At 36.0% G+C, this 16,178-nt stretch overlaps 2 protein-coding genes across 2 annotated transcripts in view; one reads left to right on the top strand and one right to left on the bottom strand.

Annotated features, from left to right (window-relative positions):
- LOC139959717 (tyrosine--tRNA ligase, mitochondrial-like) lies at positions 1-10,331 on the bottom strand. Its single transcript, XM_071957533.1, has 13 exons — positions 10,209-10,331; positions 9,377-9,511; positions 8,832-8,982; positions 8,263-8,438; positions 7,624-7,725; positions 6,901-7,015; positions 6,499-6,577; positions 6,065-6,174; positions 5,709-5,807; positions 5,400-5,466; positions 3,475-3,663; positions 2,750-2,875; positions 1-2,095 (listed from the first exon to the last, which is right to left on the bottom strand). The coding sequence occupies exons 1-13, from the start codon at positions 10,238-10,240 to the stop codon at positions 2,061-2,063; spliced, it is 1,416 nt and encodes a 471-aa protein (XP_071813634.1). The 5' UTR covers positions 10,241-10,331; the 3' UTR covers positions 1-2,060.
- The window catches only part of LOC139959716 (uncharacterized), a 22,279-nt gene continuing 16,377 nt past the window's right edge, over positions 10,277-16,178 (top strand). The window contains exons 1-6 of the mRNA XM_071957532.1: positions 10,277-10,378; positions 10,479-10,534; positions 11,419-11,587; positions 14,431-14,499; positions 15,157-15,261; positions 15,655-15,907. Coding sequence (XP_071813633.1) covers positions 10,322-10,378; positions 10,479-10,534; positions 11,419-11,587; positions 14,431-14,499; positions 15,157-15,261; positions 15,655-15,907 — 709 coding nt within the window. The 5' untranslated portion in view covers positions 10,277-10,321. The remainder of the gene's footprint in view (positions 10,379-10,478; positions 10,535-11,418; positions 11,588-14,430; positions 14,500-15,156; positions 15,262-15,654; positions 15,908-16,178) is intronic.

The raw sequence follows: 16,178 nt of genomic DNA, 5'->3' as shown, positions 1-16,178 counted from the left end.
GAGAAAAGTTGTATGGTTGGATATGTCCTTTGAATGAAGGATGCCAGGTAAGGTTAAATTTGTATTTTACTTCAATATATATATATTTTCTTTGTTTTCAATATTATCACCTTGACTAAAACCTTGATTTTTAATAGTCATCTTATATGTCGAATGTGAGCTGACTCACACCATTTCAACGCCTTGCATAATATTCCAAAGAAATACCATATCAATTTCCTTTCGTTCTTTAATAAATATATTTTCTTCCACTTTGATTGAAAAAAAAACACATGCATTCTGTAAAATGACTATGTTATGAGATATTCACTAGGAGAGATAATTGCTTCCATTTCTGCAAGTAAAGTGATTAGAATTCAAGCAACTGTCACATAACTCCTTATTGGTCATACCAACATACTTTCATCTATGGAGAAGCATTTATCATTTTTTTCCCCCCCACTTTGATGATAAACTGTTGAACATATTATAACAGTGGTATTAAAAAACACAGTGAAGGGTATAGGATCTATCTTTATCATGTATAGTACCTATATGAGAGATGTTCGTGATAGTCCAGATATCATTTACTATTTATCTAGGTTTATCACTTAGCAACTGGCACTTACATCACCTGTTTTGGGGGATAATGGATTTCTTTACATCAATATGTCACAGGAGGTAATATCACTGCCATTAACAGGTAATACTTAATCTAGTATCACATCCCCCAAATTCTATGCAAATTGCTAAAAGTTGCAATCATAAAAGTCCAAAGATGAATAGCAGTTGTTTGTTACACAGAAACCATAGTACTTCATAAGAGACAAATATCTAGAGTTTTCAAAGCTGCTACACTAAATATGAATCCTAATTTATTCCTTGATTAATATGGGTAGATGTATTTTCAACCTGTGAGGAAATTAAAAAACAGCCGTTTTGGTATAAATCAATACATATTAACTTTCACATTAATTCTACACTGGAAAACCGAAAACTGCATTTAGCAATGTATGATGCAATGTCAGCTGAAAGGCATATAGGGTCTAAGTTAAAGTCTCAATACGTGTTTGCTGATGAATTTCAGAAAGCAAACTTCCGAAAAAAAAACTTCTGCTAATTTAATGCTTCTTATTCTAAATGCACTCTTACCAGGTGGGTTTAATGGAGAAAAGCTGTCGCAATCGAAAGAAATTTATTTTCGGTGACCCTTATGGTGCGAACGATTTACCGTAAAATCACTTCCACCGCCCATATCAGCATGTCCATTACACAAATGTAACCTATATACTGGTATCGTCCACTCATAAGTCCTATGCCTAATGGTCATAAACAGAGAGATCTGATTGGCGGATGATCTGTTGGGCGGAGGCTTGCAAATTATTTTGAGTGAAGTTTGTAGAACCTATGGACTCGTTAACAAATCTGGCGAATTTTATTCAGCTCAAAATGTTTAACGAAAGATAACTCGATAAAAATAATGAATATTAATATGAAAATTGCTTGCATAGAACAGTGTTATTTTCACTGAGCTTTCAGGGCAGTTAGCTGGAACTGTCGAAGTTTAAATTTGGCAAACACACATTGAGACATTAAAGAAAGAAGCCTATACTATACGTAAGAGAAGCGCTTATGGTCAAGTTACCATGGGAATTAATCAATCTTTATCTCTGACCATCCACTATCCATACAGTCTGTATATTTCCTCACTATGTAGTATGTACATTAAGGTTGAAATGTGTGTTTTTACAACCTCTGTATTTATATAACCATAATAGTTCATAATATGATTTCTCTGATCGTAATAGTCAAAATATATTCATTTTTGAAGATCTTGAATCTGGGTACGGTGTTAATGTATTGAAAGTTTCGTCGCAACAAAATTTTGCTGCAAGCTTTTTCTCTCAGTGTTATCTGGTCTTCATGTCACATGGTATATTTCGCAGTGCTAACCTCATCCATATCAGCTATATCACGGCCGGTTTGATTTTGATGTTCACGTAACGTTATCTCAAGTTGTCAAGACTCACCGTCCCAACACTTTGAATTTGTTTTTTGATGCTATTAAACATTTATTTCCTTCAAATCCATGTTATGATGAAGTAATTCTTCTTCCCTGTCAATGAAACCATAAAACAGATCATTAGTAATGTTTCTCTATTACGCAGATTACTTTGCAGTTACAGGAATAGCTAAACTGCAACCTTTTGTGTAAGTTGCCTGTGTTTGCTGTAGTTTTCACCTTATGCTTAGAAAGCTTCCAATACAGCTGGATAACCTTGTAACAGTGTTTTCCGTCCTTGTGACTGATACAGTAATAACTTACAACGACTCTTATTCATCTTGTTTTCATTCCCCCCTCCCCCTCCCCCCAAATAGTGTGACAAACTGGTGACTTCCGCCACTTAACCTGCTCAGGTATTCACTACTATTGACTGGCATTTTGAACAATGATATCCTTTTCAGTGACATTTTAAGTTCAAATTAATAGAGGACAATAACGTCTACTCGTTCCCTACACGACAGCTCTCGACTAAATATGCACCATATCAAACAATGATATACCCCACATGTGTACTACATGCACCCATTTCCTTCCTCCCCACACTTCCCTCCTGTATACCCTCCCCCTACCTTTACATCCTCCCACTACCTTTACAACCTATACACCCTCCACCTACCTCTCCCCCTCCCCTTGAGTCTGACCTTTTCTTCCCTCCTGCTCCCTCATCCTGCTGACTTTTAAAGCAGTACAATGGCATTTACTTACCAACTCTGACCAAAGTCAATCCATTTTCCAGGATATGTTCCCCTCTCCGCAACACAGCTTCTGGATTGCTTTCTCTCTCTTGGTTAATGTAAAGGCCGCCCTCTCTGATTAACTTCTCGGCCGTGACTGAATAAACAGGAAAACAGGATTGTCTCATGTTATGTGAAAACAAACGATAATTTATATTTGGCAAAAGTAACAAATTTTAAGAAACGACAGTGTTCCCACCTAAATATCCACCACTGATCAATTTCATCACAATTGGTTTGAACTAGAGTTGTAATTTTTAACTATTTAAAATTCTGTTTGGTATATATATATAAGGGACTCATTTCACATCCTCATCATCTACTTAAGACCCATGCCCCCCAACCCCCCGCCCTTTCTCCCTTGTACCTCTTGAACATATAGAACAACAGTATGGTAATCATTTCTAACCACTATGACATCCAATGTGAGAGGTCTTATTAATCTTGTCACACACTAACCAGCACAGTAAACTACTCCCAGCTATTTCTATATGTCACTATTTTCAATGTGGAAAAAGAAAAACAGAACATTTCTGAAACAGATGTGCGACAATCAGTGTTTTCATCAAACTGTGTTATCCAGTTATGTTTGTGCTTCTAAGAAATCATTATGAGAAGAAACCTCTTTCAAGGCCACTCTTGTCAAGAGATTATGAAGAGAAGAAGGAGAAGGAGGGATTGCTTCACCAATCTTACCTCCTCTTGGGGCACACTGAATCCTCTCGGCAAGTTCCAGCACGGTAGTCCCGGCTTCCAGGATTACTTTATGCGTAAGGGCACCCTTAAACAAATCGCTTAGCTCACTTGGAGATAATACTTCTAAAGTACTGGGAGACGAGTTGTACAAGGCATCCGTTAATCTTAAAGCCTGATCGAGACCAGTCTCTGAAGATGAAGAAATATAGAGAAATACTTTAGCTGCGACTCAAGCAACCAAAAAATATTATTGTAATCTGTTGCAGATTGAAAACATACCTATACTAAATCATACTTTGTATTAAAGGCACAACATTTATTTTGACATGTTGTAGACCGTTTAAAAAAAAATACTTCGATAAGCTCAGGTCATAGTTATGGTACTTTTAATTTGTGAGAAATAACCCTTTAAACAGTTGGGGTTCATCGGTTAAAATGACTGGAATGTGTAGGCTAATATACAGACCGTTAGGTCAGTTCCTCAATGCAAGACAAAACTCAATGGGCTAACATTTTGATGGTTTCAAATGGCAAGTCTATAAAATGTCTGCAAAAATGTCTAGGATAATCGGTGAACATCATCCACTTAACTCTGTTGTTTTTATGAAGTCAAAAGTGCATGTTTTTGATTCAGTTATTACGATCTCTATATCATGTGATTTAAATTAACATTAACGGCTGATCTGAGGAGCTGATAGCATCATCAAATTAGCCTTAAAGGAGCATTCCAGAGATTTAATAGGAATATCTTGAAAACTGAAATAGCTATAGAAACCTTACTAGAACTCAAGTTTTTCTTTTCTCTTGGACAAATAACAAATCAAGACTAACATTCTGCCAAAAGTCATTCCTAACAGCAAAATCACACAAGAAAGAACCTGAGCTCAAACACCAATGGTTCAGAACAAGTACTAAACAGACAGAATATAATGTGATATGCAATAGAGGTGTAATGCCATAATGGTGTCATGCCATAATGGTGATATGCTATAATGGTGCTATGCCCATAATGGTGTCATGCCATAATGGTGTCAAGCCATAATGGTGTCAAGCCATAATGGTGATATGCAATAATGGTGTTATGCAATAATGGTGTCATGCCATAATGGTGTCATGCAATAATGGTGTAATGCCATAATGGTGATATGCCATAATGGTGTTATGCCCATAATGGTGTCATGCCATAATGGTGTCATATGTCATCATGTGATATGCCATAATGGGTCATGCCATAATGGTGATATGCCATAATGGTGTCATGCTATAATGGTGATATGCTATAATGGTGTTATGCCATAATGGTGATATGCCATAATGGTGTTATGCCATAATGGTGATATGCCATAAAGGTGTTATGCAATAATGGTGATATGCCATAATGGTGTTATGCCATAAAGGTGTCATGCCATAATGGTGGTCCACAAAAAACAATTAGGTCTTCTCACCCAGCTTGGTCCACACACCAAGTACGTGCACACACGTACGCACCCACACACACACACCACCACACAGATTCCTATTACCTTCAATAAGGAATACAAAAAAACCCACCTATTACACATACACGCTTTTAGCTAAAAGTGTGTGGAAGCGTGATAACATATTCCCAACACACTACTCAACGCTTAATGTCAGACTGGGAGAGATGGGAATTAAATGCATACTGTTGGGGTATTTGGGAACATAATTTATGGAAGTGACCCTTTTCAATAACAGTATGAGGTAACCTACAGACTTTTAGATTCTTCATTATGCCACACTCCTCACCACCACCCAACCCCATCCCTAAGCCATGCTTCCAGTTTGCTATTAGTATATGTACATACATCAAACTTACTTGACAGCAACAATCTTTGATTTAAAACAATTATACCCATATAAAAGTGGTTATTTTGTGCTTGCTGAGTACTCTTATAAAAACATACCTCCATGAACAAGAAGAAGAACCTGTTCAGCAAGCAACTTCTGTGCAGATCTGATCTTTGGATTTGCCTAAAGAGAAAAAAAGAAGTAAAAAATAATAACTAGACATGTGATACAAACCTTATAGGGCATAACATTTACCAACATATAAGCAGTGAAAGAAATTGATTATGGGAAAAGGGGTTTCTTAGGGCAGGAAGGGGGTAGGGAGATCATATTGATTACCAAACAGAACAAAAAAACAACTAGCAAGAATATTGAAAAGTTTCTATTCAAAACATTTTCTGCCATTTCTAAAGTGACTGACTTACTTTATGTGTCTTGAGAACGCTTTCTATTTCAGCTAAAGATAGAAAAGTGAAAGCCTTAAGATATTTCTCGACATCTGCATCCTGAAGTCTAACAAAACTCTGAAAGAACAAAGAGAAAAAGGCAACAATGTTCTTTTTTTAAATCATTTTCCTTGACATATATGTATTGTGTTTTCTTTTTTCTTTCTCTTTTCTGAGCAAATTTAGCAACTGTAAAAACCACATTCAATAAGCAAAGTCAGAAGTTCCCCTCATCCCTCCAACCCCCCCCCCTCCTTTTTCCACCTGTAGGTAATACAACTTTAAAATATCGTAAGCATTGGTGACCTGATGATGACATTGTGCATATACAGTACCTGATAGAGGTCAAAGGTTGACGTCCTATCATCATTGATCCACACAGCGTTCCCTGCTGTCTTGCCCAGTTTTGCACCTTGGGATGTTGTCAGAAGAGGAATGGTGATACCTGGGAACACAATGTTAACCCACTGATGTTAGTTTCAGTGCTGCGTTATATGATGCTTTCTTGAGCTAGGTGGGGGGGGGGGTTTGAGGGTAGGGGGCAAGAGGAATCACACATCACCTATACACTGTTGAGTACAGGACCTCATTTTATTGATGCATCTTACTATGAGCATTAACATATCTTCAAATGAAACTGAGTTGTAGTAAAACATTGGATTCTAGCAACATTGACTAAATTGTAACTCAGTTCATGACTTGATACACATGACTTGATACACGACCGACAGGTACTGTACTCCAGTTGCTTCTCAAAACTTAAGCTTACCATAGACATCCTTCCCTGTGACTCTCTTTACAAAATCATGACCGGAAGAAAGGTTACCGAGCTGATCGGAGCCACCGACCTGCCAAAAAAAAAAAACATCAGACACATAGTTTCTTTAAGGAAATACTCTGAATTCTAAGTCCAAAAATAAAAACAATGAGCAAAAAGGTGTCACATGAAGGACCAGGTTGTCTTTGGGTTCAAACTTGATAAACAAAATACAATGCTAAAATATTCTGACCAAATTTAGCAATTGGGTGGATCTTACGTATAATGCCAGTAACAGGAATGGTTATGAATTAATTTTGATAAATTAATACACTTAAAACAAAAAAATAATATCGACACAACTTTTACATACAGAAATCTGCCATCTGACCTGTTTGTTAACCTTTGACCTACCTGAAGGATGCATTTATGGTTTTGATGAAGATGCAGAAAGTCGTAAGCCTGGAAGATCTGATAGGAGAATTCTTGGAAGCTCATACCATCTGGACTGGATAGCCTCGACCGTACACTAGGAAAATAAACAAGACAAAAGTCATTACATGGATTTGATTTGACATTTGAGTAGGCCATGCTTACCTGGCCTGAATAGTGTTCAAACCTAGTTACTTAATTAACATGACCATCTCCATTTATGAATATTCATAAGGAAACTGACCCTGGTCTGTGAGAGTACTGTTGTAGCAATTTGATTCTCCACACACCCTAAACATGGGAAGACAGGATTACTGGTTATTTTTCATTCGTCCACTTTGATGAGCAAGAGAACTCATATCTATAGTTACAACTACTGTAATTTTTCTGAGTTACTAACAAGTTCATACAAGTCAGAAAATGAAGTGTCCCACAAAACTAATGTTTTCTTCAATTGAAGGTTACAGTATGCCCAATTTCATCCTCCAAATTTCCAAAGGCAGAAAGCTTGCAAAACAAAGTTAAACCTTAACAACTTCTACTCCAAAAGTAATTCCCTCTAAAAAGAACACCTGAAAATTTGATATCACAAAATATTATTGATATTATTGACAAAATATTATAATATAATAACGACAAAATATTATTGACATCGCAAAAACAAAATAAAGATTAATAAAGGAAACACAGACTAAAAAACTGTACCTGTCTCTGGAAAGTAACTTGTGCATTCTAAAATGTCTTCCGGCCGTAGACAAGAATTTAACCAAGTTGATATCGTTGTACCAATCAGAGTTGTTAAGAATTCTTCCGAAGGTAAGAAAAAAATGACAAAAATGTAGAGAAAAGAATGTATCTGTTAGCTGCTCAACGGATTAAGTTAATAGGTCATTCAGTTTGACAACCAACGTAACGACAGGTAACATCCTTTCCTGTCTCTTCAATTTTTTATAGTAGTATCACCATGGAGAAGTTGGGAGAGGGGATGGGAAGTCTAAATTACCCATGAACGTATTCTCACAAGCATCAAGAGATGAGAATTTTGCCCTTGTGTATTTTCTGAATCATAGATGTAGGTGATATTGTAGCCCCAACCTCAGGAGTGGGTCAATCGGGGTGCAGTTCAAATAGGCTACCAAATTTTGTGCCCTAAGTTTATTGGTGTACATCTGTAGAGATGAGAGACGTAATTCAGAGAGGGATGACGTAAATACATCCCAAACTTCTTTTATTTTTTTTAAACAAAAACCACAAGAAGGCATAAAGTACAAATGTCGCACAGGAATCAAGCAAACTGTGCACATAAAAAATAGTTACAAAAGTAACCACAAATAAGTCACTCACTTATATGGTAATAACTTCTTCTGTTTCCTCCAGAAATACCTCTCATGATTGGTGAATATTCTGTGTAGACTTACTTCAAGTCTTTTAACATTTGACTCCACTTCTTCTATGTTCAGGACTGGTCGTTCTGACGATTTGCCACTTGGGTCTCCGATCATAGCAGTTGCACCTCCAATCTATGACAATGAAAAAGAAACTAAATATTCACAAAATTATGTCTTTTAGTAACTGCAGTACTTTGTACAGTACTTTAATGTTTGCTCTCAGTGCTGAGCAACCTTGTCTGAAAAAACCTCAGGTTAGCGTTTTCTTAGTTAGTTTTTTAGTTACACAAACACTAGAAAATCAATAATTTCAAGATCATCTGGAAAATGAAGGTTTGAATAACTTTATTTTCATTATATTAATTATATCATCAGTTAAAGGTATCTGTAACAGGAGCTAAAAATTTGTTGACAAATATAAGATCAATAAAAAGTAAAATCTGCTTATATGGATATCGAAAAGGATGGGCAAGAGAAAGGTGGGGGGGGGTCGATTTTGAACCTCCCCTCCCAATTATTTCTTACCAAGGCAATGATCTGATGGCCAGCTCGTTGACAATGGATTAGAGAAATCAGGGTCAGCAGATTGCCAACATGGAGACTGTCAGCTGTTGGATCAAAACCACAATAGATACACTGTGGTGAAGAATTGAGCTGCTTAGATAGAGCAAAAGCGCTGGAAAGGGAAAAGAAAAAGGTGTTTGAAAGATTGATGAAGTAAACAGTAGACATGTTTTCAAGAAGCTACTTGGTAGTCAAACAGATATCAAAACCACTGATGTAACTATTTATTTTTTGTCTCTTCCTTCTTTGAAATTTAGAGTTAAACCGCCAGTAATGTTAGACTGAACCACTATTCATGAAATTACTGATCAAAATAAATATTAGCAAAAATTAAAGAAAATGAAACTTGATGTATACGAAACATTCTGTATCAATTATAAATCTAAATACTTTACTATAGACCTTTACAAGACAGATTGTAAGGTCTACTATCCTAATATAATGCTAATAATATTTGCAACTGTAAGTATACAGTAAATAATTATGAATTTTAATTTGTGTCTAACCTGTTTGCTGGTACCATGTCATGGTAAAGACCCCTTCCTTCCAAAGATAATATATTTGATCCTGATGCTGAATAATATCTGACTGTTAAGTGGTTCACTTTCTTCTTCAAGATCTGCCAAGACGGTTTCTTAATACTGGGAATTGATAAAAGAACACTTTTTAACTTTTTCTTGTACATGTGTTCTTCAAATGGCTCTCTCTGCTACGGAAATATTGTTTGAGAGAGAGATAGTTTACAGTTATGAAAGGAAAGGTCAGAACATCCCCCTGCATATGCATTAATGTTTTGAATTTGACGAAAAGAATAACAAGAGAGGGCACAATATTTTGTTAGTTTGAATGGTTCACAAATGGGCCTAAATTTTGGCAAAAGAGTGTATCATCATTCTGTGCCATAGTCTGGCAGTGGGCTTCCAATGTTTCATCACACACTGTATTCAAATAGAGCCTAGCCTACACATTCAGTATTGCATACTGCGACTTTTTTTTACGCAGAATGTGCTTTGCCTAGACATTCTAAAATGTTTAATCACTAAACAAAATTCAGTTCCTGTATTGTAAAGTTGGCCATACACACTAATTCAATGTAGTCTATCCTAACGGGAGAATTGGCATAATTGCCCACACATTCACATTGCTTAACGTTATGCATATAGGCATGATACTGTGATAGTGAAATTTTCGATAAAATCCATAACTTATTATTAGACATTAGTTGTGCCTAAAAATGAACTATCTTGTAGGGAAATGGATGAAAATGCTAACATGTCAACGTTTGATATTTTTCGTACACATCTGTGTAGTTGGAACAAAGAAAACAAGTGAAAATACCTTTGAAATAAAATGCACATGGGGGCTGCCATTTTTATTTATTAATAGTTACTAAACTTTCTTCGTCAGCCGTTTTAATATTCCCGATTGGATTCAACCGAAAAGACGTAAACATGGCGTCTGGTGATACGGACAGCGGCGTTGAGGCCGGATTTTACGGAACATGGAAGGTATACTACAATTTTTTTTTCGTGGTAGGTTATATCGCCTGATGCATTCATTGATAAAGTAAGTCATTTTACAACAATCAATCGATTTTATTTATTTCAGATTGTCAAAGTTGAAGTTTACTCGACGGAAGCTACGAACGTCGGAGGCTTGGAAGGGTAAGTTAGAAACTACGTAATGTTACTATAGTTAGGCTACAGTCTTACTGCAGGCCTAACGTTAGGCAACGAACAGTAGGCTGGCTGCGGTGAGAAAGTGTCCACGGACGGTGTAACTTAAAGCTACTACCAAATAGGCCGAGACCTATTTACCTAATTTGTTGACAACTTGTCAATTGTGTAACTAAGTGAAAACAAAAAGCGTTATGCTTTCGCTATTTATTTCAGATGGTCTTAACAAGGAACTCAGTTTGAAGACACTTTTTCATTAATGCAAACAAAAATAAAATAATAGGCCTAAGTTAAGGTTTCAATTCCAAGTACACAAGTTGTTGCAAAGATGACCAATTCAAAACTGACTGGAAGAAAGTCAACTTTGTCACTCAGTCATTCTTAAGCCTTTGTACACATTGTTGGCATGCTGCAAAGAAAATTCAGAAAAATTCCATTAACTTGAGGAAAGCAAAATAGGAATGCTTAACCAAATCCCAGCCTTGTACCTCATATTCACTAAAAGGTTTCCAGCATGTTTGTATATGTTAAACAGGCCTCCCATTGATATCACTGAAGTGCTTGATATTCTTTTATGTTGTATTTAGGGTCCAAATCTTTTCTTGGTTTTTTCCTTAGGAGTGTGCCTACCATGATACTTTATAGAAAGCTTGAAAAGAACATCTAAGCATAAATGGTATTTTTGACACCGATTTCCTTAAATTATTATGATCATACCTAGGTGAATGAACTTTGGTCCTTTATGAACAACTGTCACATAGGGTACAATAGATGCATTGCAAACCTAGTTGGTGTATTTCTAGTTCTACAAAAGAGGATGCAAATTATTACTGTGCACAAACTAATTATGCTAGTTTCTTCTTTCTGTACAGGGTTGAATTTCATCTGAGTGAGTCTGGAGACATATTCTGGAGGGTTCCAAAACATGTTAGCCAAATTCCATACATCGTATCATCGTTTGACTTCTATAGAGTCACTGGGACTAGGTTTCACTTTTTAAGATTTATTGGAGGACAAAGCGGAGAATGGTTCGATTTCAATGTGAGCATAATTATGTTTTTTTAATTTACTAATTGTTTTGTTAATTTATAACTGGGAGTATTGATCTTTCATGGTCAAACAGATAGCACTGACCAGTTATTTGTTCATCAATCAATCATTTACTAAGTAAATGAACCAACTGAGACACATTTTCTGATGTTTCTTGACCATGTTTTTCTTCAGACAAATAATTGTCAGTTAAGGTTTGATGAAAGAGAAATGGCATAGGCTCTTGTGAATCATTATAAATTAAGCTAATTGTCTAGAAGTCTGAGCTGCATTTCTTCTGCATAAATCGTTAGAAGATAGGATTTTGTTTTTAGCTTATCAAACTGACAAACAATAAAAAACTGGTTTTACTAACAGAAGGCCAGACAGGTTAATTTTCATTGTTAATATGAAAATGAATTTAACATATCAATTAAAATTGGTAGGTGGACGATTGACATACATGTAGGGCAATTCCATGGTAACGGAAGGACATTGGGACTAATTTTCTGACATTTGAGCAAGTATATCATGAATATCCCCATTAACTACAACAAATAATTGTCATCATTGACTAGCTATAACTACATACTTCAATTTCCACATATTTTTTTTTACACAAACCCTTCCCATTTTTGAAATATGAATATTAATGAGGTCGGTAACGGAAGGACAGCAAACGGACAAGGGTTTTCACACGTCTTGAGTTTATTGTAAAACTCTGTGAATTCTATGGAGTAATCTTATTTTAGAGGTGAGAAATGTTAACCCAATACCGTTTCCTATACTGTACCACTTTCAATTCTGAAATTGTTGCTTTGGTTTTCTAGAAATATTGTGCTAATTAAAGTTAAATTTGGTAACGGAAGGACGGTAACGGAAGGAACAAATGTCCACTCAGTTACAGTGTGCAAAGAAGAGTATATCACATGTTGAAACAATAATAAAATTGTCAGAACCAACATTCCAATGTGAACTATAACAATGTATTGACCATCAAAAGCAAAAATATGGAAGTTATTTCTAATTATCAACTAATCACATTATGTTAATTAACTATGTCAATAACTGAAAAAGTGAATCCGAAAAAGTTGAAGCAACTATCACTATATTCAACTGAATTTATTCTAAAATGATAATCAACTGAAGCTGAAGTCCTACTACTTAAGGAATAATCACCTGCTAATTAATGGGAAGTGATTGTATCTGAAAGTACAAACAAATTATAACGTTAATTAACGGTATCAATACCTGAATTTTGAAAAAGTGAATCCGAAAAAGTCGAGGCAACTACAGTGTATCAATATACTCAACAAAATTTAATCTAAAATATTAGTCAACTGAAGCTGAAATCCTACTACTTTTGGAATAATTAATGAGAAGTAATTATATCTAAAGGAACAAACAATCACACAATCTTCATGCATAAGCATGCAACGTTACTCAGTGATACTCTGGACAACCTAATTCCCCTCTGGGATAGCGTCACTGAAAATGTATCTCTCCCTGTTGTCCATGAATGGTGAAGGTGTCAGCTTCACAATTTGATCCTCTGTGACCACTCCATATTTGTCTGTGAGATACCTTGCAACATACACTTTGCCTTCCTTATCACCCTTGTGGAGATGGGTCACATACACTTCCTTTTCATGAACTTCTGTGACAAGTGCTACAAACGTGTATGATTTGCTGACTTTATTTTCCCCCACATATTCTATAAGAATGAAGTCCCCACACTGTGTTGGTCGTTGAACTGTAGGGGATTCAGGGGCACTACAAAGCTTGGACCCCATCAGTCTATGTGAAGAAGTGGATAAACTGTGGCAAGTTGAACGCTAAACTGTACACATTTAGCATTGAGACATGAAAAGAATTGTTGGCTGCCCTAGTCCAGACAGTCAACAATAGAGTATACAATCACACCACCTTAGTAGATATAAACATCACTCTCAGAGTCAACAAATCCCACAGGATGCTGTATACAATATATATGTATGCATGCAATGATATTTACTTTTAATCATAGGCAAATGACTCAATTATCTGACTGGAAAAACAAAATTGTCCTTCCGTTACTGTCCTTCCGTTACCAAAATGGTAACGGAAAGACAGGTTTTAATCAATCATAATGACCAAACGAAGAGGACCAGGGTGAAACTAATTATTTCATTTTGTTGGCCAATCTAAACTTGCTTTGAAGATGAACTTTCATTTTAATCATGCTGCAACTTTTCCTGAAAAACTAAAAAAAGTTATATTTTTGGTAACGGAAGGACATTTCAAATGGCAAAAATACCGAAGGCCACTGAAGCGGAACCAATGAAGAAAAGGGGCAAAAATATTATCCATTCAGTTTTCCATGATCTATACTCTCACATGGTAGTGGCTGATATCATTTATATACTCGCTATCAATTAGCAGTGACGAATAGTTTTTATTACCAATCATCCAATTTTCTGTATCAACTCATGAATATTCAATTACCCATATATTTTCATTCCAAAAATGCATGAAAATTGCATTTCTGAACCTGATTCTGGAACAAATGGACTCTTAGCTTTCATATGACACCAAATTTACTATTGTCACACACTTTTAATTTTTTGGGTATCATGTCCACTTTCTCATGGAATTGCCCTGTAGTAGATGTAATGTTTCAACAGCTTTTATCTCACCTGGATCTCCCGTCTCCATGGAATCACCAGAATCATAGTGCTTGTAATTCTCATTTCATTCAAAAAAGAAAAAGAAAAAAATGAAGAAAAGACAAGACAAATTGAGTTACCCAAGAAAGGACAGTTTTGCAGTAGTTTTTTGCTTAAAGACCATAGATGCTTTTTCTTTCTTCTCTGTAGGCCATGCTAAAGTGGGAAGATAGAATGCACTTAAAACATGAAAACGTATTTACCATCATCTGTGAAAAGGTGAGTTAAAATTTGATTTGTTTCGGCTCAGTTTGATCAGTTTTGTGGGAGGTTTTACTTATGGATGATTTGTTCCCTCCGGAGAGCTATTAATTTCATTTAATAATCATGGCATGGTGGATCTAGACAGCAAACATTGCCTATATTTGGCACAGTGGAATTTGTTATGTTATGTCACGTCAACTCATTTGAGGAGTTGGACCAAGGGTCAAGGCTTAAATACAGCTGGGTTACATTTATACATAATTGTATTCCCCTTGCACCTACTCTAGTGAGTGGTGTGAATACAGTGTTTCTTCTCTGTTCATTAGTCTTAGCAGGTAATGACAGTAGTACCTGCAGCCAACATATGCAAATGAGGCTAGGCCAAGTACAGTAAATCTGCATTTCATATATAAAGAGAATGTTAGTCTTGAAGTTTGCATGTGATGTGTATCCTTGAGGTCTAAAACCTGTCCGTTGTTATATTAAATCAACACACCAGCAAAATTGCTTGGTTGTCCAGAAACATTACTTTTGCAAACAGAAACAGCAGCATTTACAGTAGCCATGACTTTATTTTTTAATAATGTTATGTTGCTGAGGATAAATTGTGAACGAAGCATGCAACAAAAGTTTTGTTAATTTTTATGATCCATTTCTTTATTTATTTTCCAGGTTTGGAGTATAGACAAAGCTAAAGAAGAGCCGTATTCCCTTCTACCTGCTTTGCATGAAGGATTCTTCTCAGATATTACAATCAAAGCAGCCAATGGCAGGAAGGTATCAGTTGTCATTTAATTTGTCCTCTAAGATGAGCTCATGCAAGGCAGAAAAACTTACTTTAGGAAGGATGCATGTTCTGTGTTAATGTTGCTGTTATATGGTGTGAGGTCTTGCTATAGCACACAGGTCAAAACAAAACTGAAACAGGCACCTTGCGGGGGAGGGGGTGGAAGAGAAGCAGAACTATGTGATAACAGCTAATTAAGTACCATTAAAATAAATGAATCATGACCGTTAACATATCTTGTTGGGACAAATATCTTTCCTATTTGGAAAACCTCACAATTTGTAAACTTCCTGATAGAATCAGCGCCGTTTTGAATATGTCGCACGTTGCAACAGTCTACCAATACCTTTACTTTTTTTTATGGTCTGTTTATTTTGCTATAGTTTTTGTTACATCAAGCAATCCTTCAGGCGAGCTGCCCACGTCTTCACTGGCTGAGGAGTCCGCCTCCTCTAACAGGGGTCGAGGAAGACACTCTGAAGATAGTCCTCCATTTCTTTTATGCCGAGTGCCTGCCCCTGGAAGTGTCTATGGAATCAATCCAAGGCTGCTTGAAGCTGGCTTCAAAAACACCTGGACTGGAGAAACTTGCCAAAATGTGTCAAGAATATTTAAAGAAAGCTGCGCTACAAGAACGTAAGGATTACTTGAAATTTTTATGAAATACTTAGGGTTGGGATAGCTCAGGGTGGTAAAGTGCTTAGAGGGTATATTCATGTATCTACTTGTTGTACCTTAGTAATTATTTAATGGATTATTTTCTCTTTAAAAAAAAATTACATTTTTACATTTCTGAAGATGAGACACTGGATTTACCTTGTCATCTTAATATGACTGGTTTGGAAGCTAGATAACAATGTATATATAATGTTATATTTTAATTCTCATAATATGCATATGATGTGTT

This window comes from Apostichopus japonicus, chromosome 19 (genome assembly GCF_037975245.1).
Source record: "Apostichopus japonicus isolate 1M-3 chromosome 19, ASM3797524v1, whole genome shotgun sequence".
Classification (NCBI taxonomy): domain Eukaryota; kingdom Metazoa; phylum Echinodermata; class Holothuroidea; order Aspidochirotida; family Stichopodidae; genus Apostichopus; species Apostichopus japonicus.
This window is presented reverse-complemented; position numbering and strand designations above follow the sequence as displayed.